Source organism: Cyclopterus lumpus, chromosome 18 (assembly GCF_009769545.1).
Source record: "Cyclopterus lumpus isolate fCycLum1 chromosome 18, fCycLum1.pri, whole genome shotgun sequence".
NCBI classification, from domain to species: Eukaryota; Metazoa; Chordata; class Actinopteri; order Perciformes; family Cyclopteridae; genus Cyclopterus; species Cyclopterus lumpus.
The window spans coordinates 6,479,311-6,503,484 of record NC_046983.1 but is presented as its reverse complement, the minus strand read 5'-3'; the positions used below and the strand labels follow the sequence as shown (position 1 = coordinate 6,503,484).

The 24,174-nt window shown below is 46.3% G+C and overlaps 1 protein-coding gene across 1 annotated transcript in view; it reads left to right on the top strand.

The window, feature by feature from the left end:
• zmp:0000000660 (arf-GAP with Rho-GAP domain, ANK repeat and PH domain-containing protein 2) overlaps positions 1-24,174 on the top strand; it is a 95,764-nt gene that overhangs the window by 1,104 nt on the left and 70,486 nt on the right. Inside the window, 9 exon segments of the mRNA XM_034556626.1 lie at positions 1,428-2,320; positions 2,816-2,898; positions 6,036-6,112; positions 6,432-6,496; positions 6,843-7,205; positions 8,073-8,142; positions 16,083-16,203; positions 23,718-23,761; positions 23,763-23,912. Of these exon segments, the coding sequence (XP_034412517.1) occupies positions 1,494-2,320; positions 2,816-2,898; positions 6,036-6,112; positions 6,432-6,496; positions 6,843-7,205; positions 8,073-8,142; positions 16,083-16,203; positions 23,718-23,761; positions 23,763-23,912 (1,800 nt within the window). The 5' untranslated portion in view covers positions 1,428-1,493.

The following is a 24,174-nucleotide window of genomic DNA, read 5'->3' as shown; positions in this document are numbered from 1 at the left end:
GCCCACGATCTGCACTGATCACAACTTGATATATTCATTCAAGGTTAATAAAGGCTGCTGTATACAGACAAAATGATTCAATTTCAATTCAATTCAATTCAGTTTATTTTGTATAGCCCAATATCACAAATTACAAATTTGCCTCAGAGGGCTTTACAATCTGTACACATACGACATCCCCGTCCCAGGACCTCACATCGGATCAGGAAAAACTCCCCAAAAATAACCTTTCACAGGGAAAAAAGGGAAGAAACCTTCAGGAGAGCAACAGAGGAGGATCCCTCTCCCCAGATGGACAGATGAATAGATGTCATGTGACCAGAATGAACAGAGTTACAGAGTTACATAAACACATTACATGAATATGACAATGTATGAATGAAACTCCAATCCATGAAACAGAAGGAGGTAGAGAGGAGGGGGGGGGGGGGGCGGGGCGCATCAGCAGGGCCAACGCGGGAGGCCGGCCCACCAGGCATCAGACACCTCCAGGTCCAATGGACCCTATGAGACGTGAAGTCACAACGACTCCGGGGAGGAAGCAGAGTTAATAAGGTGCAATGGAGGGATGTAAATTCATCCATAAGGAGAGAGAGAAGAGGAGATAGGTGCTCAGTGTATCCTAAAACATCCCCCAGCAGCCTATAAGCCTATAGCAGCATATCAAGGGGCTCGACCAGGGCAAACCTGATTCAGCCCTAACTATAAGCACTATCAAACAGGAAAGTCTTAAGTCTATTCTTGAATGAGGTGACTGTGTCTGCCTTCCGGACTGAAAATGGAAGCTGGTTCCATAAAAGAGGAGCTTGATAACTGAAGGCTCTTGCTCCCATCCTACTTTTTAGGACTCTAGGAACCACAAGTAGCCCCGCTTTTAGTGAGCGCAGCTCTCTAGTGGGGCAATATGGTACTACAAGCTCCTTAATATATGATGGTGCATCACCAATCAAGGCTTTGTAGGTGAGGAGAAGAATTGAAAAATGATGACGGCTATAATCCAATGTGAGTATCGTGGTGTCTGTCAAACACACTCCGCCTTCTCCATCTTAACCCCCCCCCCCCCCCATATCATGGTATCATCATCATCATCAAATAAGTGTATTCCCCAAAATGTCAAACTTTTCCCTTCATGAGGTCCAGTAATGTCATCAAAGTGGAAAAGAAGGTACAATTCAACTCCTTAAATACATTTTCACCTGCAGAACAACCCTCTAAGACAAAATCAATATCCACTTAATCACTTGGGCTGGCAGAAAGATGCATCAGCAGAGCCTTCCAGATATATTTAAGTAGTTCTGTTAGACTTATTGGACATTTCACAGGTTAATAATTTAGTCCAAGTGGATTCCTGCAAAGATTAAATTCAGTCTGGCGACACTTAAAGCCTCTTTATTTTGCTGTACTTTGTTTTTCTTGTGTGTCTACAGTTTAAAGCCGGGCCACTACATCTTCTGAATGTGTTCCTGATGTGGCAGAGGTGAGACTAGAGCATCATGTCGGAGCCTCCGGAGCCGAGCCAGGAGATTGTGGAGTGGCTGTCCACCCTCCGCCTGTCCCAGTACACCCCATATTTCCAGAAAGGAGGCTATCGCGCTCTGGAAGACTGCAAGGACCTCACCGACGATCAGCTCCTGGGGCTCAAAGTGTTTCCAACGGGCCACCGTAGGCGCATCCTCCGAAGTTTGGAAGCGCTGGGCGTGAGGGAGACGAGCGGCGGAGAGGAAGATGACGACGAAGAGGGAGAGGTAACGAACGGGATGCGCCGGAGGAAGCCTGTGCCGCACCCGAGACACATCTTCATGGAATACAAAAAGAGCGGCACTACATGTCGGCCTCAGCCAAAGGAGAGGGGGGATCATCAGTCGGAGGGCAGTAAGACTCTGCCTCCGGGGACCGGACTGGGAACAGAACTGGGGGCCGTCCAAGAGAGCGGAAACGTTCTCCTGCATCAACCGGCCCCACGCAATCCCCAGAACATCCAAAGATCCCTCCCAGAACACACCAGTGTCTCTGCCTCCTCCAGCAGCAGCAGCAGCAGTGAGTCCCTCTCCATATCTGAAATTCCCTCAGACTGGGAGATTTCCTCAGAAGATCCCTCGCCGTCTAACGCCAACACTTTCCCGTGTCCATCTGACGCCCCCCACCCAACGCTCACTGACGGCAATTGGGGTTTCCAAGGAGACATGGTGGACAACTCCATCTATGAGGCGGTGCCCCATTTTAAGGTTCCCCTCGGCCCACCACTCACCCGCTCCTACCGACTGAGGCACCGGCCCGTCCCCAAAATCCCCAATCAGACCTCGCTGCCACTTCAGGACAGGTAACAGATCAACGTTTTGAGTTCAGCTTCACATTTATCAGACAGACACGAGGGAGATATCAATCGTCTCACTTAAAGCAACGGCGTGTATTTCAGGGAAATGTTGAACTATTCCTTTGCGTATAAAGTTTGACTTAATGAAAGTTTACGAGCGGTTGAGAACTATTCAAACGAGTTGGAGGAGCACTGTGAAAAAGCACCTGGAGAAATACATGTGCACGCCGAATGAATATGAGAACAAGACTTAACTCCTTGCGTTCAGATTTACACCAATGGAGAACCTGCGGCCTCCATTTTCATTTCTGCTTTTTGTTTACATTAATACCCCTCATTCTAATCGGGGACTTTTAAAGCGTGAAAACTTAACTTTCACCGTTGCACATCTCTATTCTGAAGGTCTTCTTCTTCTAAATGGTGTAACCATATTTTTTTTTCCGCCAACGTGCTGCGTCGGGGGGGGGGTTCTAATTCACCGGTTTCTCGCCCCCTCCTCAGGAGCTCGCCGCCAGCGCAAACAACCGGCCCCGAACACCCAGCTGGCTCCGAAGGTCCCATCGGTGCAAACGGCATACAGAAAGGTACACCGCGCCTTTTCAGATGCATCCGCTCTGTCGTCTCTCCGCCATGAATATTTCATTCGGCAGTAGAGTCAGCGGCGCTGTTGTTTGCCCGGATGAAAGAAGGGAGAGGAGATGAGGGTAGTGTGTGTGTGTGTCTGTGTGTGTGTGTGTGTGTGTGTGTGGGGGGGGGGGGGGGGGGGGGGGTCTTTTTTTCGAGCACACATCTCGCAGGGAATATCTCTCACATCGTGTCCCTCGGTGAGAGCCTGGTGTGTATTCCTGTCACCCAGTCCTCCAAAGTTTTTTTTTTTTTTTAAGAAGTTGTTTAACTTTGCTAACAACACACCGGCTTGTAGTACAACCAGTACAAATACGTTCTGAGTTCCCCCTGTTCCCTCGCCGTATGTATTGGGCTTCGTCGACCCTCATGTGTCTCATCTGACGAGGTGCCACGTGAGCCGCCGTGTTCTCCCAGGATTAGCTGTTGCTTTGCTGTGAACATGTCGGCCTTTCTGGGTCCACATCTGACCACGTCTTGGTTGCAGTCATCAACGGTTTTCTGTCCTTAGTCTCCCCTCTTGTTTGTTTTTTTCTTTCTTCCTTTTTGGCTTCCCCCTCCCTCCCTTGTTCCCGCGTAACGCAGCGATCTCTCGGTAGGCCGTGTTTTCCCCCAACTTTTTCCTCCTGTGTGGAACAAGGCGCGGAGTGAGACTCGAGAGAGCCGGTGCAGTGGGTTGGGAGGAAGGAAGAGGAGATGGATGCAAAGCAGGCAGAGAGACGGAGGAAGAGAGGGAGCCAAAGACGCTCCCCGAGCAGGGAAACGGGGAGTGAGACGAGCAAGCTGAATCTCACCCTCACAGACGTCTCATTTTACCCCAGCATATTTGAAGAGTTTATTCAGTGAAGAGATCTAAAAGTCTCACAGTATTCAATCAATACTTGCCGTTGGAGGCTGACAGAATGTTAATTAACACCGCGACAACTTCACTCATACATTTTATTTTTTTTCCACAAGGGAAATCTGTCTGTCTTCAGCACTTCTGCACACGAAGCAAGTCGTTCCATTAATGACTAAAACGTATGAATGATTGCAGTTGTAAGGCTACTTTTCAAGGCTGTATTAATGCACCTTTTAAGGCCGTATTAATGCACTTTTAAAGCTGGAATAATGCACCTTTAAGGTGGTATTAATGCACTTTTAAGGCTGTATTAATGTAATTGTAAGGCTGTATTAATGCACTTTTAAGGTGGTATTAATGCACCTTTAAGGCTGTATTAATGCACTTTAAGTCTGTATTAATGCACTTTCAAGGCTGTATTAATGCACTTTTAAGTCTGTATTAATGCACTTTTAAGTCTGTATTAATGCACTTTCAAGGCTGTATTAATGCACTTCCCTTTCTAAGCACCCTGAATGTTTCGGGCAGTGGTTTCTGTGATGTTGCGGTGGTGGTGACAGATACCACCTTGGTGCACTGCATCCACATCACACTGAAGTTCACTTTTAGTGCTAAATCACACCTCAGAACAAACACAAATTAGGATCCACGTCTGCTGAAAATATATATATTGCAGACATAGAAAGCTTCCTGTGAAATATGAAAAAAGTGCTATATAATACTGAATAAATATGAAAAGACTTGGGAAGATGCGCTAATCAGCAATGCATACTAAGTACAGCTGAGGATGATGAGAATTATATATGACTACAGATTACTTTTTACATTAGTATTTGCTCAAGTATTGAAATATGTACAATGTAAAAGCTTTCTTAAGGGTCCAGTTTACAACATATCGGTATAGAAAGTAACCATAGCAACATACTAAGATAACGGCCCTTATTATTATCCTCCTCATTGCCATCATTTACAAGAACAAAACGGCAATTAAAGAAGGTAAAACTCTCTTGACTTGTATTATTCTTGAGCCATTCAGGAGTAAATTCGCCTGAAGCAGTGACTGAAATAATAAACAGTTCGGTGACTAATTTGAATTCAGACGGTGGCAGTTTGTAACAAAATCAATCTCCTCGTTAACTCCAAACTCAAGGCGGCATCTAGGTCTCTTCCCGGGTTGGCGACTTGAGAGAGAGAGTCTGCTCGGGAGCAGATAAAGAAGCGGCGTGGTCGACCGGGAAGAGACAAAGAAGTCGGAGACGGAACCAGGGAGGGAAGAATAGAGGGAACCAGACAGGAATGGAGTACAGTAGGGTCCGGCAGGCCCTGGGAGAGAATCGCGAGTGGCCTGAAGGTCGGCTGATAGATGATGACTGATGGTTGCTATGTGCCCACCGAGCCGGTCCGCAGAGACGGTAGCTGTGTTGGAGTGGATTCTATCATCCAGTAAACTGACCCCTTCATAGAGCTTACCCGGCACAGTACATGCCCCTTGTGCCCTTCTGTAATGGTCTGCAATGTTTGGAAGTGTGTGTGTGTGTGTGTGTGTGTGTGTGTGTGTCTGTAAAGCTTTAAAAAGTAGTACATCCACCGTGTACTTATTTGACCGTCCATTCGTTTCTCTGTCCGTGTTTGTCTCGAGGCATCTTTATGTGTCTGAGGGTGTTTCGATCTTCGTCCGCGTGCATATCTGCCTCTCCGCCGGTGTCTATGTGTGTGTCTTGCCCGGCGGCGGTGGCGGCGGCGTCTTTTTGGCCCTCACAATCCTCAGGAGAGGGGCGGTGTCATTTTTCACAGTGACAGGCCGTGGCCCACGCAGGGTGGCCCCAGGTCTCCAGACTAATAGTGTCTGGCCAGAGTCTCTCCGCTCTCCCCTACTTCGTCTTCACTACCGCCGACCCAATCCCCGCAGCAGCCAAGACAGAGAAATGGCCTTGGCGGGGACTCGGTCTGTTTGAGGCACACTAAGGAGGATCATACTCCCAGTTGGGCAGGGAAAAGGCCGCAGCGGAGAGATAGGCATGCTGAAACAAAATGTAATTGGTTTACTGCTTCCAGGGATCAAGTGTTTTCACATTTATTCAGATCAATGAGTTGGTTTAATCAAAGGGCACTCAGTGATTTAAATTTGACTGGAACAATCCGGTTAAGCTCCTCACTTTCATGCACCGTGTTTAGGCCTTCACACTGTGTTCTGCCAGTTCCAATGCCGCGACCAAAAAAACCCCACTGTTGTGTTGTCTCTGTGTCTCTTTTTAGCTCCACTTCAAAGAACCTTGACACCTATAGCTCCCTATGGAGAATTGTTCCTGTACAACAACCCTGAAAGCACTCCGGTAAGACAGCGCACACTCCCACGAGTGGACAGTGAGTAGCAGCTTACCAAAGAGGAACAGACATTTCTCAGATCTCCAACACTTATCAACCACAGAGCCGCCCGTACACACCAAACTTCCCTCTTGGTGTAAATGTTGTCACCATGGACACACAGCAGAGTGGAAAATGTGCTTGTTTCCGTTTGCCACCTGAGGTTAATGGAAACGTCACCTGGCCAGTAAAGTTAACGTAGCTTAGTGCGCCAACGCGATAGCGGTGTCCGACAGGAAGATGGACGCCTTCTTTCCATCTGATGCTAATCTCCTGTGTGCTCCGTAGGACCACGGTGCTAAAGAAGAGCTACAGAGGGGCTTTAAGGACCAGATGAAACAGAAGAAACAGAGGTATGGTCTGCTGATGCACTGCCGCTGTCCCACGCTCATCTTAAAGAACGAGTGGCAACGAAGTAGAAGCAATTCCTAGGCTGCATTGTAAATGATAAACATAAGAGGTGATTTGGGGCAATCGTTATAGACGTGACGCCTTCTTAAAGGACTGGTTTTAGTTGATGTGTAGAAGTGATCAGAACCACTGTCACGTCTTATTTTCTAAGTACATATAGCGAGTCAGGTTGTAACCATTTTTTTGTCTGTTGTTGTTGTTCAGTAAGAAATAGGTACAACACGTAATAAAAAAAAGAAAAGTCATTGTGTGTAACATTTCTGTGGGACGTCATTTATGGTCCCACAGAAAGAAGATGCCTAAACGGAAGAAGTCCAAGGAAAAGGTTTCTCCCCCCCCCGCAACAACCCCGGACCCCCACCAAGACGAATACTCAACGGTGGACGAGTGTATCGGCATTTTGCCGCGAGCCGGTTTGAACCCAAGTTTCCCAGTGAACCCTGAGGGTCTTGCCGTGGGACCAGCTGCTTCTGGCCCGAAGGATGGATCTTTAATGATGGTGGAGTGTGACCTCTACTCGGATGCCGCAGACGCTCTGGGGATTGCGACCGGCACGGCACGGCCGGATATTTCTCCATACGCATGCTTCTACGGAGCCCCCAAACACCAGGTGCTCAAAGTGGGCTGGCTGGACAAGCTGTCACCTCAAGGGTAGGTTGCAGTGCTGCAGAAGGTCATTGTGATTTGGAATTGTTCTTAATCTGATGATAATGATCTGTGATCGATCTCCTTGAACTCATCACGGAGGTCGTCCTGCAGCTCCACATTGCATAGGTAGTGTTATGAATATGTATTTAATGCTCTCACTCAGTTTTACCAACCTTTCACCCCATCAACCCTAATTGGGGCCTTGTGTCACTTCCAAACAAGTGGCGTGTAAAGTCACCGCCAATGTCAGTCCGCCACTGCTTCCTGTTTGTTTCGCAGACCCTTTTCATTCGGCACTCTTATTACAACTTCCCCAACGTGTCTCCCACCATTTGAACCTGATGAATGGTGGGAGATGCAGACGCCTGAGGTAGATCCATCCATAATACGCTGCACCAACGAAAAGGAAAGGAAAGGAAGATGGGAGATAACATGGGAGTATTGAGATGCAAAATGTGTTCGTTTGGCTTTTTCTGGCAGCATAACATTTATTTCCCAGAGTCTCTCCGAGCAACTTGCTTCACCGTTGCTCCAAAACCCCAAGTTATCAATCATTTACTTCCTTTTTATATTCTCCCTCACCACCCTATTTGCATAGATTTGGCAAACCGCCCATGGCTGTTGAATATTCAAATTGAAAGTGCCCATTTGTTTTGATTATGCTAATTGACAGCTGTTGATACAACTCCTGACATTAATGAATCAATGGCACTCTTCATGAAATATGAGTACCTGTTCAGAGCGGATTTAGTAACTGGCTTACTGTCTCGACGCCTTCAGGTCAGCGTTGCTTCTTTTAACTCCAAAGTGGTTTAGTTTGGTCGATTTGAGAGCGATGGATTGAATTCACACCTCACCTTCTCTTTGCAGAAACTGTGTTTTTCAACGGAGGTGGGTGAGATTTGATGGAGAGAGTCTGGCCTACTACAACAATGACAAGGTACGGCGAGAGGAACACGTGCACATGCTCACACGTTCCTTCCCTCCCACCGCTGACACGCTGACACGCCCACATCCTCCGCGGGCACGCTTGCGAAGTAACTCCCCTCGAACAGAAATCTATGCGAGTGCATCCGAAGTGTCCCATTCTCGTCCCCCCCCCCCCCCCCACACAATCCCCACGCCCCCCTTATCATCATCATCATCATCAACATTAGCGCGGCAGAGGGAAGAATGGGGGCAAAGACGGAGCGACATTACGCCACGCATGACAGGCCAGCATTCTCTGTGCCCGCTCAGCCGTACGGTAAAGTGCATTGATGTTGGCGTCCGACCAGTTCCCCGCGAAAGAACGGAGGAGGGGAAGGGAAGACTTCTCTCTTTTTGCCTCCCTCGGCATTTCTCTCCCCCTGTACCTCTGTTCATTCTCCTTCTGTCTGACAGCCCAGTTTGAAATTTCGCTTAGCATTGCCTGCCTCATCATCAGAGAGAGAGAGAGAGGGGAGGGGACGTGGGGAGAGAAAGAGTTGGGGTTGGGTGGGAGTATATCGGAGTTGAAAAAGCAGAAAGTGGGGAGCAGGCAGACTTCATCACGCTTCACCTCCACCTGTTTAGTTTGAAAACTTTTAGTATCGCGTTTTTAACCTTTACAAACCGGTGTGTGTGTATATATGTATATGTGTATATATATATATATATATATATATATATATATATATATATATATGTATGTATGTATGTATGTATGTATGTATGTATGTATATATATGTGTGTATATATATGTATATGTATATATAAATATATATGTATATATATATATATATGTGTGTGTGTATATATATATATATATATATATATATATATATATATATATATATATATGTATATATATATATCCCGGTCGACCACGCCGCTTCTTTATCTGCTCCCGAGCAGACTCTCTCTCTCAAGTCGCCAACCGGGAAGAGACCTAGATGCCGCCTTCAGTTTGGAGTTAACGAGGAGATTGATATATATGTGTATATACATGTATATGATTGAAAAAAAGTAGATATATATTGTACAATAGATTAATAATGTGATGTGAATTAGACAAAAAGATACATTTAGCTGTTGAGTATGCATCATTAGAAGAGCTAAAACCATCTCTGGCCCTTTTAATGCACAAAGTCTGTGTTCTCCAGCTATTCTTCAGCGACCACAACCTAAGCTGACATTCTGTGCTTTACCTTCATGTTCCTGCTAATGACCGTTGGATGCATCTAGAACAAACACATTTCTGTGTGTGTGAGAGCGTGACCTTGGCGCCCCTTCCCAGGGCCGGCTGGTTTCCACTGCAGCAGCATAGCACAACATCACAATCAATGATGTGGGGCCTGTCTGAAGCCTGCTCGTTAATCACTTACTAATTATAGCCCTCCATGCTCTCTCCTTCCCCTCGTTTTCTCTTTCCATTGCATTTGTTGCTTTATTTATCAGGACACGCTCTGTCGCTGGCAGAGGGGGCATCGGCAGGGAGGCCAGCGAGTCAGCACTTTATACTCCATGTCACTGTTGGCGTAGGCACGACAGATTCTGGAAAGATGAAAGTATGCCTGTGTGTGTGTGTGTGTGGGGGGGGGGGGGGGAGAGAAACAGAGTGTGTTCTTTAGACTTTCTGCCAATGTGACTCTCCCCTGTGAGGAAGCAGCGGTCTTCATCATGTTTCGGGTGAGCGGAGGGGTCGAGTACAATCTCTCCGTCATCCCTGCTTTGTGCGGGCCAAGCTGAGGCCGAGCACGGCGCTACGTGCCACCCGGTGCCACCTCCACGGAGAGAGCGCGGGCGGAGCACAAGATTGCATGGGCCGACAGAAAGTCTCTCAGCGCCACTTCATGTCAGAAATTGAAATATGAGTCGGTGGCTCGCTTTCCCTCGCAGTGCAGAGACATGCGTGTGTGTGTGTGTGTGTGTGTGTCTTCTGCTCTACCGAGAGCATCACAAGTCATTTTTCTTCCTGTAGTGTCGTGTCGATGGAGGGGTACACAACTCGCACACAATTGATCTCAGACCAAGTCTATTGGTTATAGGAATCCTCTGGATACTATTCATCTTCCCAAGTGCTTCAACTACAAGCAGTTTTGCCGACTATTTTCAATGGAATGTCGCTGAAGCCTCCTTCAACTGTTGCTTAATGTCGCTATATGATGTCACGCTTGAATTTCCATATTGATGACATCATCACAAATTGAATTGTCATATAGAAAGATCAAGAAAACGGAAATGTATCAATAGCCCTTATTATTACTTAACCTCATCTCATGCATACATCTAATTATAAGGGTCACATATGAGTGTCCACCGTGCCAATGCCAAGGTATCAAGCTGATGTTACCATGTTCACCATTTTAGTTGAGCATGTTAGCATTATTCACGTACAGTTGGAGGATGATAAGAATGCAATTTTTGAAGATATTTAACCATAAACAAAAGTATTTGACACATTAAAGGGAGACTAAATGACTTTAAAATAAAAAGAAACAACCCATCCTCTGTTGAATCCAGTGGGAATAAAATGCAACCGTGCTCCATTCAATACACACAGAGGTTTTGCTGCGACGTCGTCACTGACCAGCAGCTTACGGCCCCTAATGTCAGCTAACTTTACAGAATCTGCTGTGACTTTAATCTTAATACACATACATCTTGCGAAATTGGTGCACCTTATATCTATGAATATCATATTGTCCAGTCTTTACTACCCGAACACAAACATATAAAAATGCCTCGACACTAAACCATTCACATGCTTGTTCTCTTTTCCCAAACTTTCAACACCCCCAAGAACTCTTTTGTAGTTTAAAATCCTCTGGAATCTGCCAGCCTCACACAGAACTAATCGCATTTAATCACAGTCGCAGCTTGAAGGTCTCTGGCTGCGGTGATGTCATCATCGAGGGTAGCGGCGGTGGCGTGGGAGAGTAGCGAGATCCTCAGTCTCACTTCTCCCCCCTTTGCAGCGTTGTATCCAATCCGTCTCATCAATCACTCCTTTCGCCAGATTTCGTCAACACCGGGATTGACTTGGGGGAATGCTGTGGGCCTGAGATGTAGTCTCCAGGGTCCCTATACGGTGTTGTGTGTGTGTGTGCTCTTGTGTGTGTGTGTGTGTGTGCGCGTTTATGAAAACAGTCCAAAGCCTGGCTTCAGGGTGGTGAGGAGAGGAAGTGTCGAGGATGGCTGGTGGGGATGAGAGGATGGGGGAGGGGAGGGGGAGGCTGAATAGGGGGCCAAAGGGGAGATGAGGTTTTAGGATCGGGGATCAGTCTGCCCGATTGTCTGCCTGCCTGCCTGCCTGCCTGCCTGTCTGTCTGTCTGACGCTGCAAAGCTCTCTCTTTCCAAGCCTGAAAGCTCCTCTGCTAGCCCCCTCCTGTGTCTTCACCAAAACGCCTGTGCAGAGACGCTCACAGACGGTCGACAGCCATTTTATTCCGTGACAAAAAACATGTAACATATTCAGGAGCAATATTTTTTTTCATTTTTTTTTTTTATGGTTTCCATGGGTTTAATTCCCTATGCGTGTTATGTCATGATCACATTTTGATATCCAAGTGTTCTTATTGACACAGAGAGACATATGAGAAGAGATATCATTTTAATTCACACCAGTCCTCAGGTGGATTTATCACATTCAAATGAAGGTGCTCTTCAGAAAAGCAGGACAAAAATGTGTCAAATGTTCTGTTAACGCTGCACTCATCAATATTGTCATATTACTTAAGGATTAAATGACTGTGTAAAGGTAAAGAGGTCACTTGTATTAAACTCGCAGCCCCCACCTCTGCAGTTCCCTTTCGGCTACAGAGCTTTATAGTGTCTTTCAGCTCATTGTTTTGGTTTTCTGGCCCACAACTCCACTGCTCTCATCAGTGTATTGTTTGTTTTTAAGCTTCTTCAGGCTGCAGTTTTCAGGGGGAAAAAAAGCTCCAAATATCCACTGTGCCTGCCCAGCGCTGACAAATTTAGCGAATAGCCAACATTTGACCTGCCGGAGAGCCCGATATTTTCCTCGGGAGCTGTTGAGGCACCGAACTGAGCTCAAAGGAGAGTCATAACCCGATTATGTGAATGTTGTGTTTACAGCACTGCCCCGGAGAACGAAATGGTGCCGGTTCAAGCGTAAAACACCAAACTACCAGAAGTTCTCGGGGGCCCAATCGCGATCCCCACGCTCGCAAACTTGGGAGGCACGTTCCCCGCGACGTCTGTGAGGGTTAACGGCTGTCCCACTGTCACGTCGTCAAGTGCTCGAGGGCTCTCTCGCAGACATTTTGAACCCTTTTATGCTCACTTTCTGTAAGTCCGCCTTTTCTGCAGATTTTGCCGGAGGGAATTACCCACAATTCCTAGCGTCGCGACGTTAAACACTGGCGCACCGGGGAAAGCCCGCAGGCGTTAAAGAAAACCCAACGTAAACAAAGAGGAAGGCCCGCGCGTTCAGCCCGGCATATTAAAACGAACGCTGAAACATTCGCATTAAGGATTTACGAGGGTCCATTTAAAAACGCATGAAATCGGAAGGAATGCAACCGTAGAAAGTGTTACCGGGTTTATTCATCAAACAGAAACAAGTCCATTGATTATTTCACAATCACCTCTTGTCTCGTAAGGTAAGCAAGGGCCTGGAAGACCTTCAAATAAGGCAATTAAAGAAATGTAAACTAAAGCCCGTCGATGGTAAATAACATGTTTCAGTGTCATCGAGGTAAAGTGATTTCTCGCCTGCAGAGTGAGTTCCATTTGGGATTCATACCATTGCAGCCTCTCACTCTCATGCATTCACTGGGTGATGTCGGGGAAGCCCCTGAGGGTCTTAAGGGTGGGGGGGGGGGGGGGACATTGGGATTGTGCTTTTTAGTTTTTGACCTCATAAAATCCTGGAACAATGAAAGATAAATGAGACGGTACTAAGCTGGCCTTGCATCGACACACAACCTCAATATGTATTTATTAGAGATAAATATTTTAGTCTTGGATGCGTAAAAAAACAACTAATCCCTTTGACACACGTCTCATTTTAATGGTCAGCATTCAGAGACATGAAGGTCTTCCAACAGGCCGTCTTCATGATGACTTCATCCGCCTGGAAGCAAGCAGCATCTTTAAAATCCTTCAGGCCCCCCCCCCCACACACTCGGGGAAACACCAGAGTAAAGACTTTTCTCAAACGTGCAGTTCTCCGTTCCAACCAGTTGGTGTCCTCATGCCTCCATTAAAAATGCAGTGCTTTGGACACGCCAGAACCTGAACTCCATGCTGGTGGTAAAACTCTTTCCACCCTCCTCTCTGCTTTATCTCCACGCTGCCTCCATTATTGTAGGCTTTAGCTCAATTGCTCTGCCTTAATTGTTTCCTGAAGTTTACCAGTTTTTTTTTTTAAAAGAAGAGGAGACACGGTCGTGCCACGCAGGCTACGCGGTCCCAACCGTAAAGAAGAAGCGACAACGCCCCGCAAAAATGATATAGCTCGATAAGTGCCTGGGAGGGTAGAGGGAGTGATGGGGGAGTGAGCGGACGGGCGAGTGAGGGAGTCGACAGTGGGAGGGAGGTCAAAGTGAGAGGAAATGAGTGCGGAGGAGATCTTTGGCAAGAGGGAGGCCAGTCAGGTGTGTCTGTTATTGGAGAAGGGGAGATAGTTGGGCCTCATCGCTTCCTCGGTGGTGCGTCGCCTTGAGATTAGTCTAAAAACATTATGTGTGTGTGTGTGTGTGTGTGCGACATGCAGTGCGTTGCGTCTGAATCCAGCTTCCTGACTCTGACCGCCTCCTCTCATCACTCCTCTGCCGACTCCCGCTGTCGAGAGTATTTACAGATGCACAATTACGCAATTAAACAACTCTCTCGTTCATGACCCCAAAAGTAGAATTAATACAATTAATTACCGTTAACCCGTACTGGGGTGTAATTAGCAGCTACCAAGCTAATCCATCCGCACACGCACACACTTTCTCCTTTCCTCACCTTCCTCTAACTTCGATCTAAATTTAGAGGGAGGAAAGAGGGGAGATCTTGGCGTGAAACTCCTCGGGAGAGAGCACCGCACACGGCTGTCGGTAATTAGGTTGAGCCACTTCTCGCCATTGTTAACATCCCGTTTTAATATGAGAAGGAACCCTCGCTGACCCTCTTAGGCCTCTTCATTTCTTTCTCTCCTCCCAATCCTCCTCTCGCTGCATCTCTTTTCTCTTCCTGATTATGGAGTTAGCCTCTTCTTCTTGTTTCTAACTTTCGACTCTGATGTATCTCACCACGTCATTTTCCTTCTCTCAGTCCTCTCCTTGGCCTTTCACATGAACCTAATTTCTCCATTTTCTTTTTTTCAAATTTCACACTCCATCTATCCATCCATCCCTCTCTCCGCCCCCCGCCTTCTCCCTAACTGACTGTGCCACCTGCTATATTTTTGGCGCTATGGTCTCTAAAAATAGGCTTTTGTGGCTGGCTAAGGTCACTGGCTTAATTAAAAATGGCGAGAGAGAGAGTCAGAAGTTCACTTCCTTCATCTTTTCCCTCGCTCACGTCGCACTCTGTGTCTTACAGTCGAACAAACACGCAGTTGTGCGCGTGGCCGTCGCCATCAAGTTATTACATTGTGCACAGGACGGCAGAGAATGTACAATTCAGGTCAAGCCCGTCGAAGAGCGACGCGGGGAGAGAAAAAAAGAGACGTCTGTTTTAAAAAAAAAATTCTTTGCTATGATAATGACATTATCGCCATGAATAATGCAATGTCTTCGATCACCCCCTTTTTTCTTTTTTATAACCCGCTACAGAAGTAATGTATGCCCCCCCCCCCCCCCCCGTTGACTGTATTGCAAGAACATTACAATCGGACATGTTCTTACTACTTTAACTACTTTCTCAGTTTGAATACCGATTTCTGCGCCGGTGCCGTTCTGTTCTTCGCTTCTTTTAGAAGTGATAATATTGACGTTTGATTTATTTATTTATTTTATTTCCCCCCCCTTCTGTCTCTGTTTCATATTGACAATGACCCAGTACTTTAATTGCCATTGTCAAGGGAGGTTGTAAAGAGGGTCATGAAGCCTCCAGTGCAACATCCTCTTTATTTAGATACCTCCACTAGAGCTGCTGGGGGAACACATGGGGGTAATGAAACAATACACACACACACGCACACGCACACACACACACAGCCCTATCTCACTGTAACCAACGAGCGCTTCCTGTGCTTTACCCAAATCCCCACTACAGCATGCGTGTCACTTTTTAAATATTTGAGAAGTTTGTTTTTCAGCTTGAGGATTTGTCTTATGATGTCACCCTTATTGACAGGAATGTGTGTTTATGCTTGTGTTTTTGGGCTCCATTTTAATGCAATGCAATCCACTTTTTTCTTTACAATTTCATGCTCCTCCATTTCAAATTACACATATTTCTAGTCCATAATTTGAGTTATCTGTGTTGATGTCAAAAAGAGCACATCGATACACGTTTGTTCTGGCTTTCTTAACAGTGTGCAGCTCATATGGAATCATATACGATGATAGTTTTGTATTCCTGCAGCAGCTTTCAGGATTGAAATGCTTCTTGTCCAAGAGCTGCGGGCCATTTATCAAAGTTATTGCTTGAAAGGGAACAGGGGAAGCTATTTCTGCAAACGCTGTATTGATGGTTAATGGATGGATTTGACGATTTGACGAGGATGTCTGTCGGTGTCGTTTCAGATCGAATGCCATCATAGTCGACTAACAGGACTCAAACATCTATTGATGCAAACAATGTGCCTGAATACGCTAAATGTGGGTCTACGGATGCAGATAATAGGAATAGGCAACAGTATCAGTGTGCATGAGGTCGTGTGTGTTTAAAAAAAGAAAGAAAAGAATGTATCTGCGCACTTATCTGTCTCTTTATGTGTGTCTCTGTCTCTCCTCAGGAGATGTACTCCAAAGGTATGATCCTGGCCAGTGCAGTCAGAAAGGTGCGAGGACTTGGTGACAACAAGTTTGAGGTGGTCACCGCCCTTCGGACCTTCGTATTCCGAGCTGAGAGAGAAAGTAAGTCAAGGACCTTTGACCTTTCATGCCTCAGAGCCAGGTGGTCCGTCCGTATGTCCGTCCCAGTCTCGTGAGCGTGATATCTCGGGGACTCCGGGAGGAAATGTCTCGTGTATGAACTGATTGGAGTTCGCAGGTCAAAGGTCGGGGCCACTGTGACCTCACATCCGTCCCGTTCTCTGGATGTTTCCGTAACGCCTTGAGAAAATGTTCTCGGGGTTTGGCTCAACTGTCCACTCGGACTCAAGGATGAACTCATTTTAATTTGGTGGTCAAAGGTCACTGTGACCTCACTAAACACATTTTGGTCCATAACTCAAGAATACATGTGCTACACATGACAATTTCACACACATTTCTCATTGGGAAAAAAAGATAAGTAATTTGATTTTGAAGGACACACGGCTGCAAACTGCACCTTGACCTGTTGGCTGAGGCGTTCCACCGCTATTTCAGTTTGCACTCATCCATCAGCTACGCATTCATTCACTCATGCTGCTCGGTCTGTATTTGTCGCTCTAGCCGTCTGATTCCTTGTCTAGCTTTGTTCTTCTCTCTTGTCCTCCACCTCTCTCCGTCCTTCTCTCCCCCTCCCTTTCCGTTTGTCTCTCATTCTTGCCTCACTCTCTAAATGTGTGTTTTCTCTGCATGCAGACTGAATCCGTTTGCAAGGTGCCCACATGGAAATAAATAGTTCTACATAGTGCTACTTCTTGTGCGATATCAGTAAGAAGATCACTATCATGCATCTTCAAGTTGGGGTATATAGCTAAGCTTAGCATAACATTTGGATGTAAACGGAAATCTGTTAAAATAATACAAAAATAATATTCTTATTAAACCAAGATTACTAATTCATATTTTGATAGTCATGGTTCTAGGGGGAGATGTGTGCTGAATTATTAGTAAAACACATTGTGTACAAGACAGCTTGAGTTTGGGTTCAGGGTTTGTTCTTTGCACAGAACTGGTTGTTTCACCCGGGGATCTGGTCTTTATGCTAAGCTAGGCTAAGCAGCTCCTGACTCCACCTCCCTACCGAGCAAACACAGGTGTGAGATTGATATTCATCTTCTCGTTTCACTCTCGGAATGAAAGCAATTAAGCATATTTCTCCAAATGTCAAAGTGTTTTATTATTTTTTCACCCCAGAATGGTTTCTCTTCACCGCTCTCTGAATATTATGCCGTTTAAATGTTTAAGGAGATCTCGGTGGCAGTAATGACTTCATTACTTCATGTCTGGACCTAACTGTATGTTATTAAGATAATCTAAAGGGACAGACTGTATAAAAAAATTAAAACATTCTCAAATCTCCCGGGAACCGTCCGTTTTAATAGTCTTGTTCCTCCATCCTCTCTCTTCATCCCTCTGCCCGACCAAACGGAGTACGAGTTGTCAGGTGGGAGCTTTGTCTTAATGAGAGGGGGGGAGGACTCGCTCTCCGCTCCACACCTCTCTCGCCTGATGGCAGTCTTATTAGGCCGCTCGGGGTCAAACTGCTCGCTCACATGTTGGCCGCCCTTCGACTCACGCGGATGACCGCGGTCGAAAGAAAAGCGACTCTTCCACGGCTGTGAGCCTTCGACTCACAACGGGGGTCCACTGTGACTATTTGAGAGCAGCGGAACACTAAAGATCTTTTGAGACCATTGGGGAACTCATTGACGCGTTTAACGTCTGCCGTGCGACAAATTGAATTATCAATATTCGACATGTTGCTGATTGATGGTGAGCATCTGCTGCTGTTGATCAGTTCACCTGGTCGTTTGTTTGCTCCGGACTCATTTTGACATATTCATGATGGTAAAGCTTCGAGTAGATTATAATGCGTCTGACCTGATTTTAGGGCAAATGGCTTCATCAGTCAGAGGAACATTTGTTCTTGTGTTTATATTACAGAACATCTTTTAAAGGACATAATTATAGTATTTGAAGTCTGGACCTAAACCTGCTGCTTAAATAACCAGATATTGTGTGATAGTGTAGAGAGCAGTGTCAGCGTGGTTGACCTCTAAACAAACCTTGGACTCTGTTGACACATTGCACCTGAATGAGGAATTTATTTTGTGGGGCTGATATTGGAAGATGCAACGGTGACAATCTTGACTTGATGTTTATTAAAACAGGGGGGTGGGGGACACACACACCATATCATCTCTAAACAGTTTAAAGGTCTACAAAACATGAATGCATGCTTGTGTGTAGCTTATCAATCACTTCCTCGTGATGCTGGTTGAGACCGAGTGCAAACATTTACATCAGATCTCTTTTCACGCGATTCTTCCCCCTCACCCTGTGGATTCAGTGCAGCATCATATCGATATCTGCCAGCCTTTTTTTTTTTTTTTTGCTTGTTTATGAGTTGCGGGTCCACAGCGCCGTCATTTATCACACTGTCAGCTCGCTGATCGTCATACGTCACGCTCAGCCGTCCTGACAAGCGCTCAGAGGGGGGGGGGCTGTCTTATTTGGAGGTGGCCTCTGACCGCCTGGGATCAGTGGGAGGCCTCTCGCAGAGGTGGCTGCTGCCGTCAGAAGAAAGGGTTGGGAGGAGAGATGGAGAGAGAGAGAGAGAGAGAGAGAGGATAAAACCTGGCCTCATGCATCTTTAAACGGGCCCATTCGCCTTGTGGCGGAGAGTCATCAATCTTTGGGGAAACGCATGAGAAAGAGGGAGACATGAGGAGACAGAGGGAACGAGACGGAGTAAGTTAGTGAAGTGGAGGTATGGAGCTGCTGGGCTGATGCAGTAGGGGGGCGAGGGGGATAAAATGGTGGAGCGATGGAAAGAGTAGCGTGTGCGAGAGGAGGGAAAGTGGCGGATTTGGATGAGGGGGGGGGAACAAGCGAAAGAAGCGATTTTAAATGAGGGAATAACAGGAATGGACAGAGCGGAGGGAGGCCGGCACGCAATCTCGGTGTGAAGAAGCAACAGAGAGGTAAAGGCAGAGACGGCGGGGAGAGATGAAAAGGGCAGAGTGAAGATGGAGAGAGGGAAAAGGAGGAGGGAGAAGCGAGTGAATAATTGAAGGCCACCGGAGAGAGTGTGCACACAGCTGTCGGCTGATTCTCCACTTGGTCCGCAGGTGGCCTCTTCCCTCAGGTACTGTCAGCTTGAGATATAGGAGAGATGGAAGGAAGAAGGAAGGCAGGCAGAGGGAGAGAAGAGAAGAGAAGAGGGGGAGGGAGGGAGTGATGCGGCAGCAATGGGGGGAGAAGAAAGCGATGGGAAAGTAGAGTTTGGCAGGAAGAGACACGGCACAGAGTGATGGAAAACGGTCGGGACAAGAGGGGGGGGGGGGGGTGGGGGGGTGGGGGGGTGCTGGAGAGGGGATGCAGACAAATGTGCTGCGAGAGAGAAGATGGGATTTATGGTGTAAAGAAATGTTGATGATTTGTATTCTGATGCTTTGGCAATTGCCTTTCCACAAAGCCCGCTCCGAACACATGTTAGTCTAGTTTGAGATGACAGTGGAGGGGCTACGAGAGAGATGTAGAGAATAAGTAGAGATAACAACAAAATGGTTTGGAACGGGCCAGAAGGAGAATGATGAAAGGGATATAAACTCGGGAGGACATGGAGTGGGTGTAAAGTTGTATCAACTTTCAGTACATATTTCACTTTTTGTATCATTTCACATTATCACTAGATTTGACATTTAACAACATTTTGTACTAGCTTCGTAGCTGGTGTTGAGCACACATTACCAAGCAATGAGACGGTTGAGCGGAGGTCCATATATATATGAAACGATAAAGATTGATATGATTGTTCGGGAGCAGCCGTGACCTGATAAAAAGGTAGTTACCAGTTAACGGGAGTCGGGTATCGGCGAAAGCAAATTAACCCAAAACCCCGTCTTAATTCTGGCGAATAATGCTTGAATCCTGAGGTCTCAAATCACTTAACGCGTATGTGGCTGCTCTTTTTAATACGCATGCGGAGGTGAGGGCATGTTTGCAAACTTGAGTAGAAAATCACGTGCGACACTGTGTGCGCAAACGTGGGAAAACGTAACTGGAGTCGCATGCGAGACACATTCGGGCGCGTCGGTCCGACGCACACGTGGCGTGCAGGCAGGCCACGGTCTCCTCGGTTACACTCGAGGGTTTCTCTCAGTCCTCCCACCGCCGTCCTCGCTCCAGCTTTCCTTTTCCCACTCGGATTGACAGCTTAGAGAGAGAGAGAGAGAGAGAGAGAGAGAGAGAGAGGCCCTGAATAAATGAACAGGCAAATAAGTGAGCGCAGGACAGGTAATGGAACTCAGAAAGCAAGGGCAGGAATGGAACACTAAAGCCTCGTGATGTAAAGAGCAGTCAATAATTGAGTAGGATATTCGTTATTAATGCCAGCTCTTTGTAAATTCATAGGAATATGGAGGGGGGGAGCAGCCAGACCAGAGGTGAGTTCGGAACCAGACAGCGGATACAGTATTTTGGAGCTCAGGAGGGGTAGTGTGTGCGTATGAGTCGAATACTCACGGAGGAGAAAGTTTCCTTCGGATGTGAGTGGATATGTTCGCTCAAAGACAGGGGCACGTGTGCGCCGGGGCCGCTGAGGTCAGAAGGTCACAAAGTCAAGACGTTAATTAAGGTCAATTTAGGGCAGCGTGAGGTTGACCACGGAGTGATTGACAAGTCCTTGAGAAATAGCCCCCCTTCCTCTGTCACTCAGCAGGAGGAGAGTGATTCAAGGACCCACAGCAGGTCACTCTGAGGGCAACACAAGCTCACGGTTGGCTCTGTCAAACTAGAAAGGAGGAGGGGGGGGGGGGGGGAAGAGCGCTTCTCTTAAAACGATACGTGATGCACACATGCACAATGATAGCAAGTAGTTATGTGCAATATAATAATATGAACAGATATTTGTGAGTCCTGCATCATTGAATTTGATTCGCTAAACTCTGGATCTTAGTTGCCTGTGTGACCAAGTGTCAAGCAAATACACACATTTTTCATTTTGGCACAAGTGTGTTATAAATAATCATTCAAATAAAATGCATTATTATTATTATTATTATTAACGCACTTTTTTTATTCAAATGAATCTCAGAGTGCCACACCTCTGGCTCTAAATACCGTCGGTTCAGTTCTTCATTGAAGTTTGCCACGGATTTTTTAAGACTCAATATACTCATAAACGGGAAAAGTCATTTTATAAAATGGTTATATTTACCCCTTTGTCCTTCTTTTTCACGTACGTGTTTAAGAATGAGGCCGTCGCTGTGTTTCGGGTCTTAACTTTGCCGCTGCGCTGCTCGCAGGGTTTTTATTTCAGGATGTGAAGCAGACTTCTAACTCGGGTGGCAGCTATGATTGATGCCGACTGAGAAACGATCCACGACATAGAGCATGTAGGATGGAAACAATGCCTCGCGTAACTCGGGCAACCTGATTCCAGAAAACGAAGCTTCATTTAATCCGAATCTAAAATGCCACCGTGTTGCGGTCACATGACGGGGTCTTCTTGCCCTGTGGACCGGATGCTAAACTAAAGGAAACGAAAGAATAAAGAAAGTTTTGAATCATTTCCAGCTGAAACCAAACCAAACCTCTGTCCATGTATCTTCATCTCGGTAATGAGATGTACAAGGAATCTCTTTTTTCAGCAGTCCACATTGAGTCCGTCCCAGCTTCAGGCCTTTTTGTTCAATAGATGAGCTGTGGGAAGAAAGTGGCAAAATAAAAGAGGATTTATTTATTTTTTTTCTGTGGAAATCAATAAAAACAATGATTCTCTCTATTCTTAAATTGGCACGCTTCAACAGTAAAATTTGTTAACTTCCGACAAACATTTCCACATGCTTCTTTAACCTACGCAGCTAATGGATTTCGGGGGTATGATTTGTGTGTTGGCGGTTTTTCCCTCTTTTGGCGTAGAACTGGCCCATAATAAGCACATTAATGGGTGATAAAAGGAAGTGATTACACCAAGTAAGGGCCTCTTTTCTGTGCCCTGAACAGTTTGGTAAAATACAAGGGGACCACTGGGAAATTAAGACCTCTGTTTGGGGAAACATTCATGACGTCGTTTGCTCAAATTCATGGGAATCCAAAAATACCTGAAAACAGAGGGTTGTGATGCCTCCGTGTGACCAAACTGTTGTTCTGAGGGCATCACTTTGTCACTTTTTATATTTCAGAAAAAAGTGTCCGTCATTCTGTTTTTTTTTTTTTGGGATGATGAGTTCCAAGGTTTCAGGTTTAAACTTCCGAAAAAAGACGCTGTCTTGTTGCCTTTTCTCAGACTGGCTGGTCCGTCCCAATGGTTTAGTTTTAACTGCAGTTTACAGATTTATTTTTTCTCCTTTTTTTTTTTTGTTGGTCTTGTATTGAACAGTTACCACAGTGGGCACTGCTTTGGACCTGTGATGTCTGTGTGTGTGTGTGTGTTTTTTACAATCCTTTGGTATCTCTCGTCTTTCCACTTTGCTGGCTTTGATAGCGCTATGTCTTGGGTGGGTTGGTGGGGGGGGGGGGGGGGGGGGGGGGGGGGGGGGGCTTTGCGGCGTCGGTTTCATGTCGTCTTTTATGTCCATTTGAAAAGTTGCAGGGGGAGATATCTGAGATGCCTTTTGAGTGCACATCGTTTGAATGTAAACCCCGGATGATACTCGATGCATCGCCTTATACCTGAGCCGTTCTACTACTGTGAGGTAATCCAGTGTAATTCACAATAAGTCAGGTATTCGGTGTCGTGTTCAAGGGCAAATGTTTTTGGACCGTGTGTGTGTGTGTGTTATATACATGGGGGCTATAGTAGGAATACTAAACTGTATACAAACAGTTTGGATGGCGGTGTCCTTTTTCTGCAGCACGCGGACCCGAGTATGTACGCCATGAAGCGCATATTCAGGATTCCATAATAGAAAGTTTGCTTGTAAGTCAACTGGAAATATTAAAGTGAAAAGTAAACCACTCCGTGCGTTCGACATGCGTTTCTGTGACTTTGCTCCGTTGTTTTCCAGGTTGAGACAAAACGAGTGGATTTGCAGTATCTCATTAGAAGCCCTATTTTTTTTTTTTTTTTTTTAATTAGGTGGTGTGTTTGACGCGCATTACCCTGGCCACATCTTGCTGGAGGCTTGCAAATCTCAGAGTCACCACTATCCATATCTCTAGTGCCAGACTTTTCAGCACTTTTTCAGCTTTTGCAGGATATTCATATTTCTTCCCGGGGCTAAGTGCATTTACACCAATCGCAGCTCATCCCGTGTTTAAATTCTTTTTTCTCTCAGACTGGAGTTTTCTTTATCAGTATGCAACGGGGGGTTTAGTAGCCAACAAGCCAGCGTAACTCACAGAAGGGATGTAAAAGTGATGAATTAACACGACGATCCAAAGACTTTAAGATGCCCTGATCTCTCGTTTTTTCTTCTTCTTCTGGCTTTTCTTGTTTTCTTTCTCCCGTGCTTTTTTCTCTCTCCCTCTCTTTCGCCCGCTTGCACCTCTCCCACTGTTTTTTCTGTCTTCCCCGCGTCTGTCTCTCACTCGTATGCACGTGTCCACAGGGGAGCGCCAGGAGTGGATGGAAACTCTTCAGACGGCCACGCGCCCCCCCCGCCTGCGGCTCCCAGACTCGCTCCGACAGCCTCGCCCGCCCCTCCTCCACAAACAAGCGAGGCTTGCTGGAGCTCCGTGGCTACAAAGGCAGACTGCTGGTGTCCCTGGCGGGGAGTAAAGTCAGGCTCTGCAAAACAGAACAGGTACTTCCAACACCGCCGGGACTTCCCTCTCCGCAGGATGACAGCCTTCTGTTTTTGAAAACGGGAAGATAATAATCACAGCCCATTTGAAGGATATGGAAGATCTTCGTGAACGAGTAAATAGATATGTGTGAAAATGAGGGTCATGGGATGTATTGTGCTGAATTTTGGCGGGTACAAGCCCATTTGGACTTTGGACTTGGGAAGAAATGTACTGTTCCCCCAGTGGCCAACACAAAACAAATGCATGTATGCAGAATGG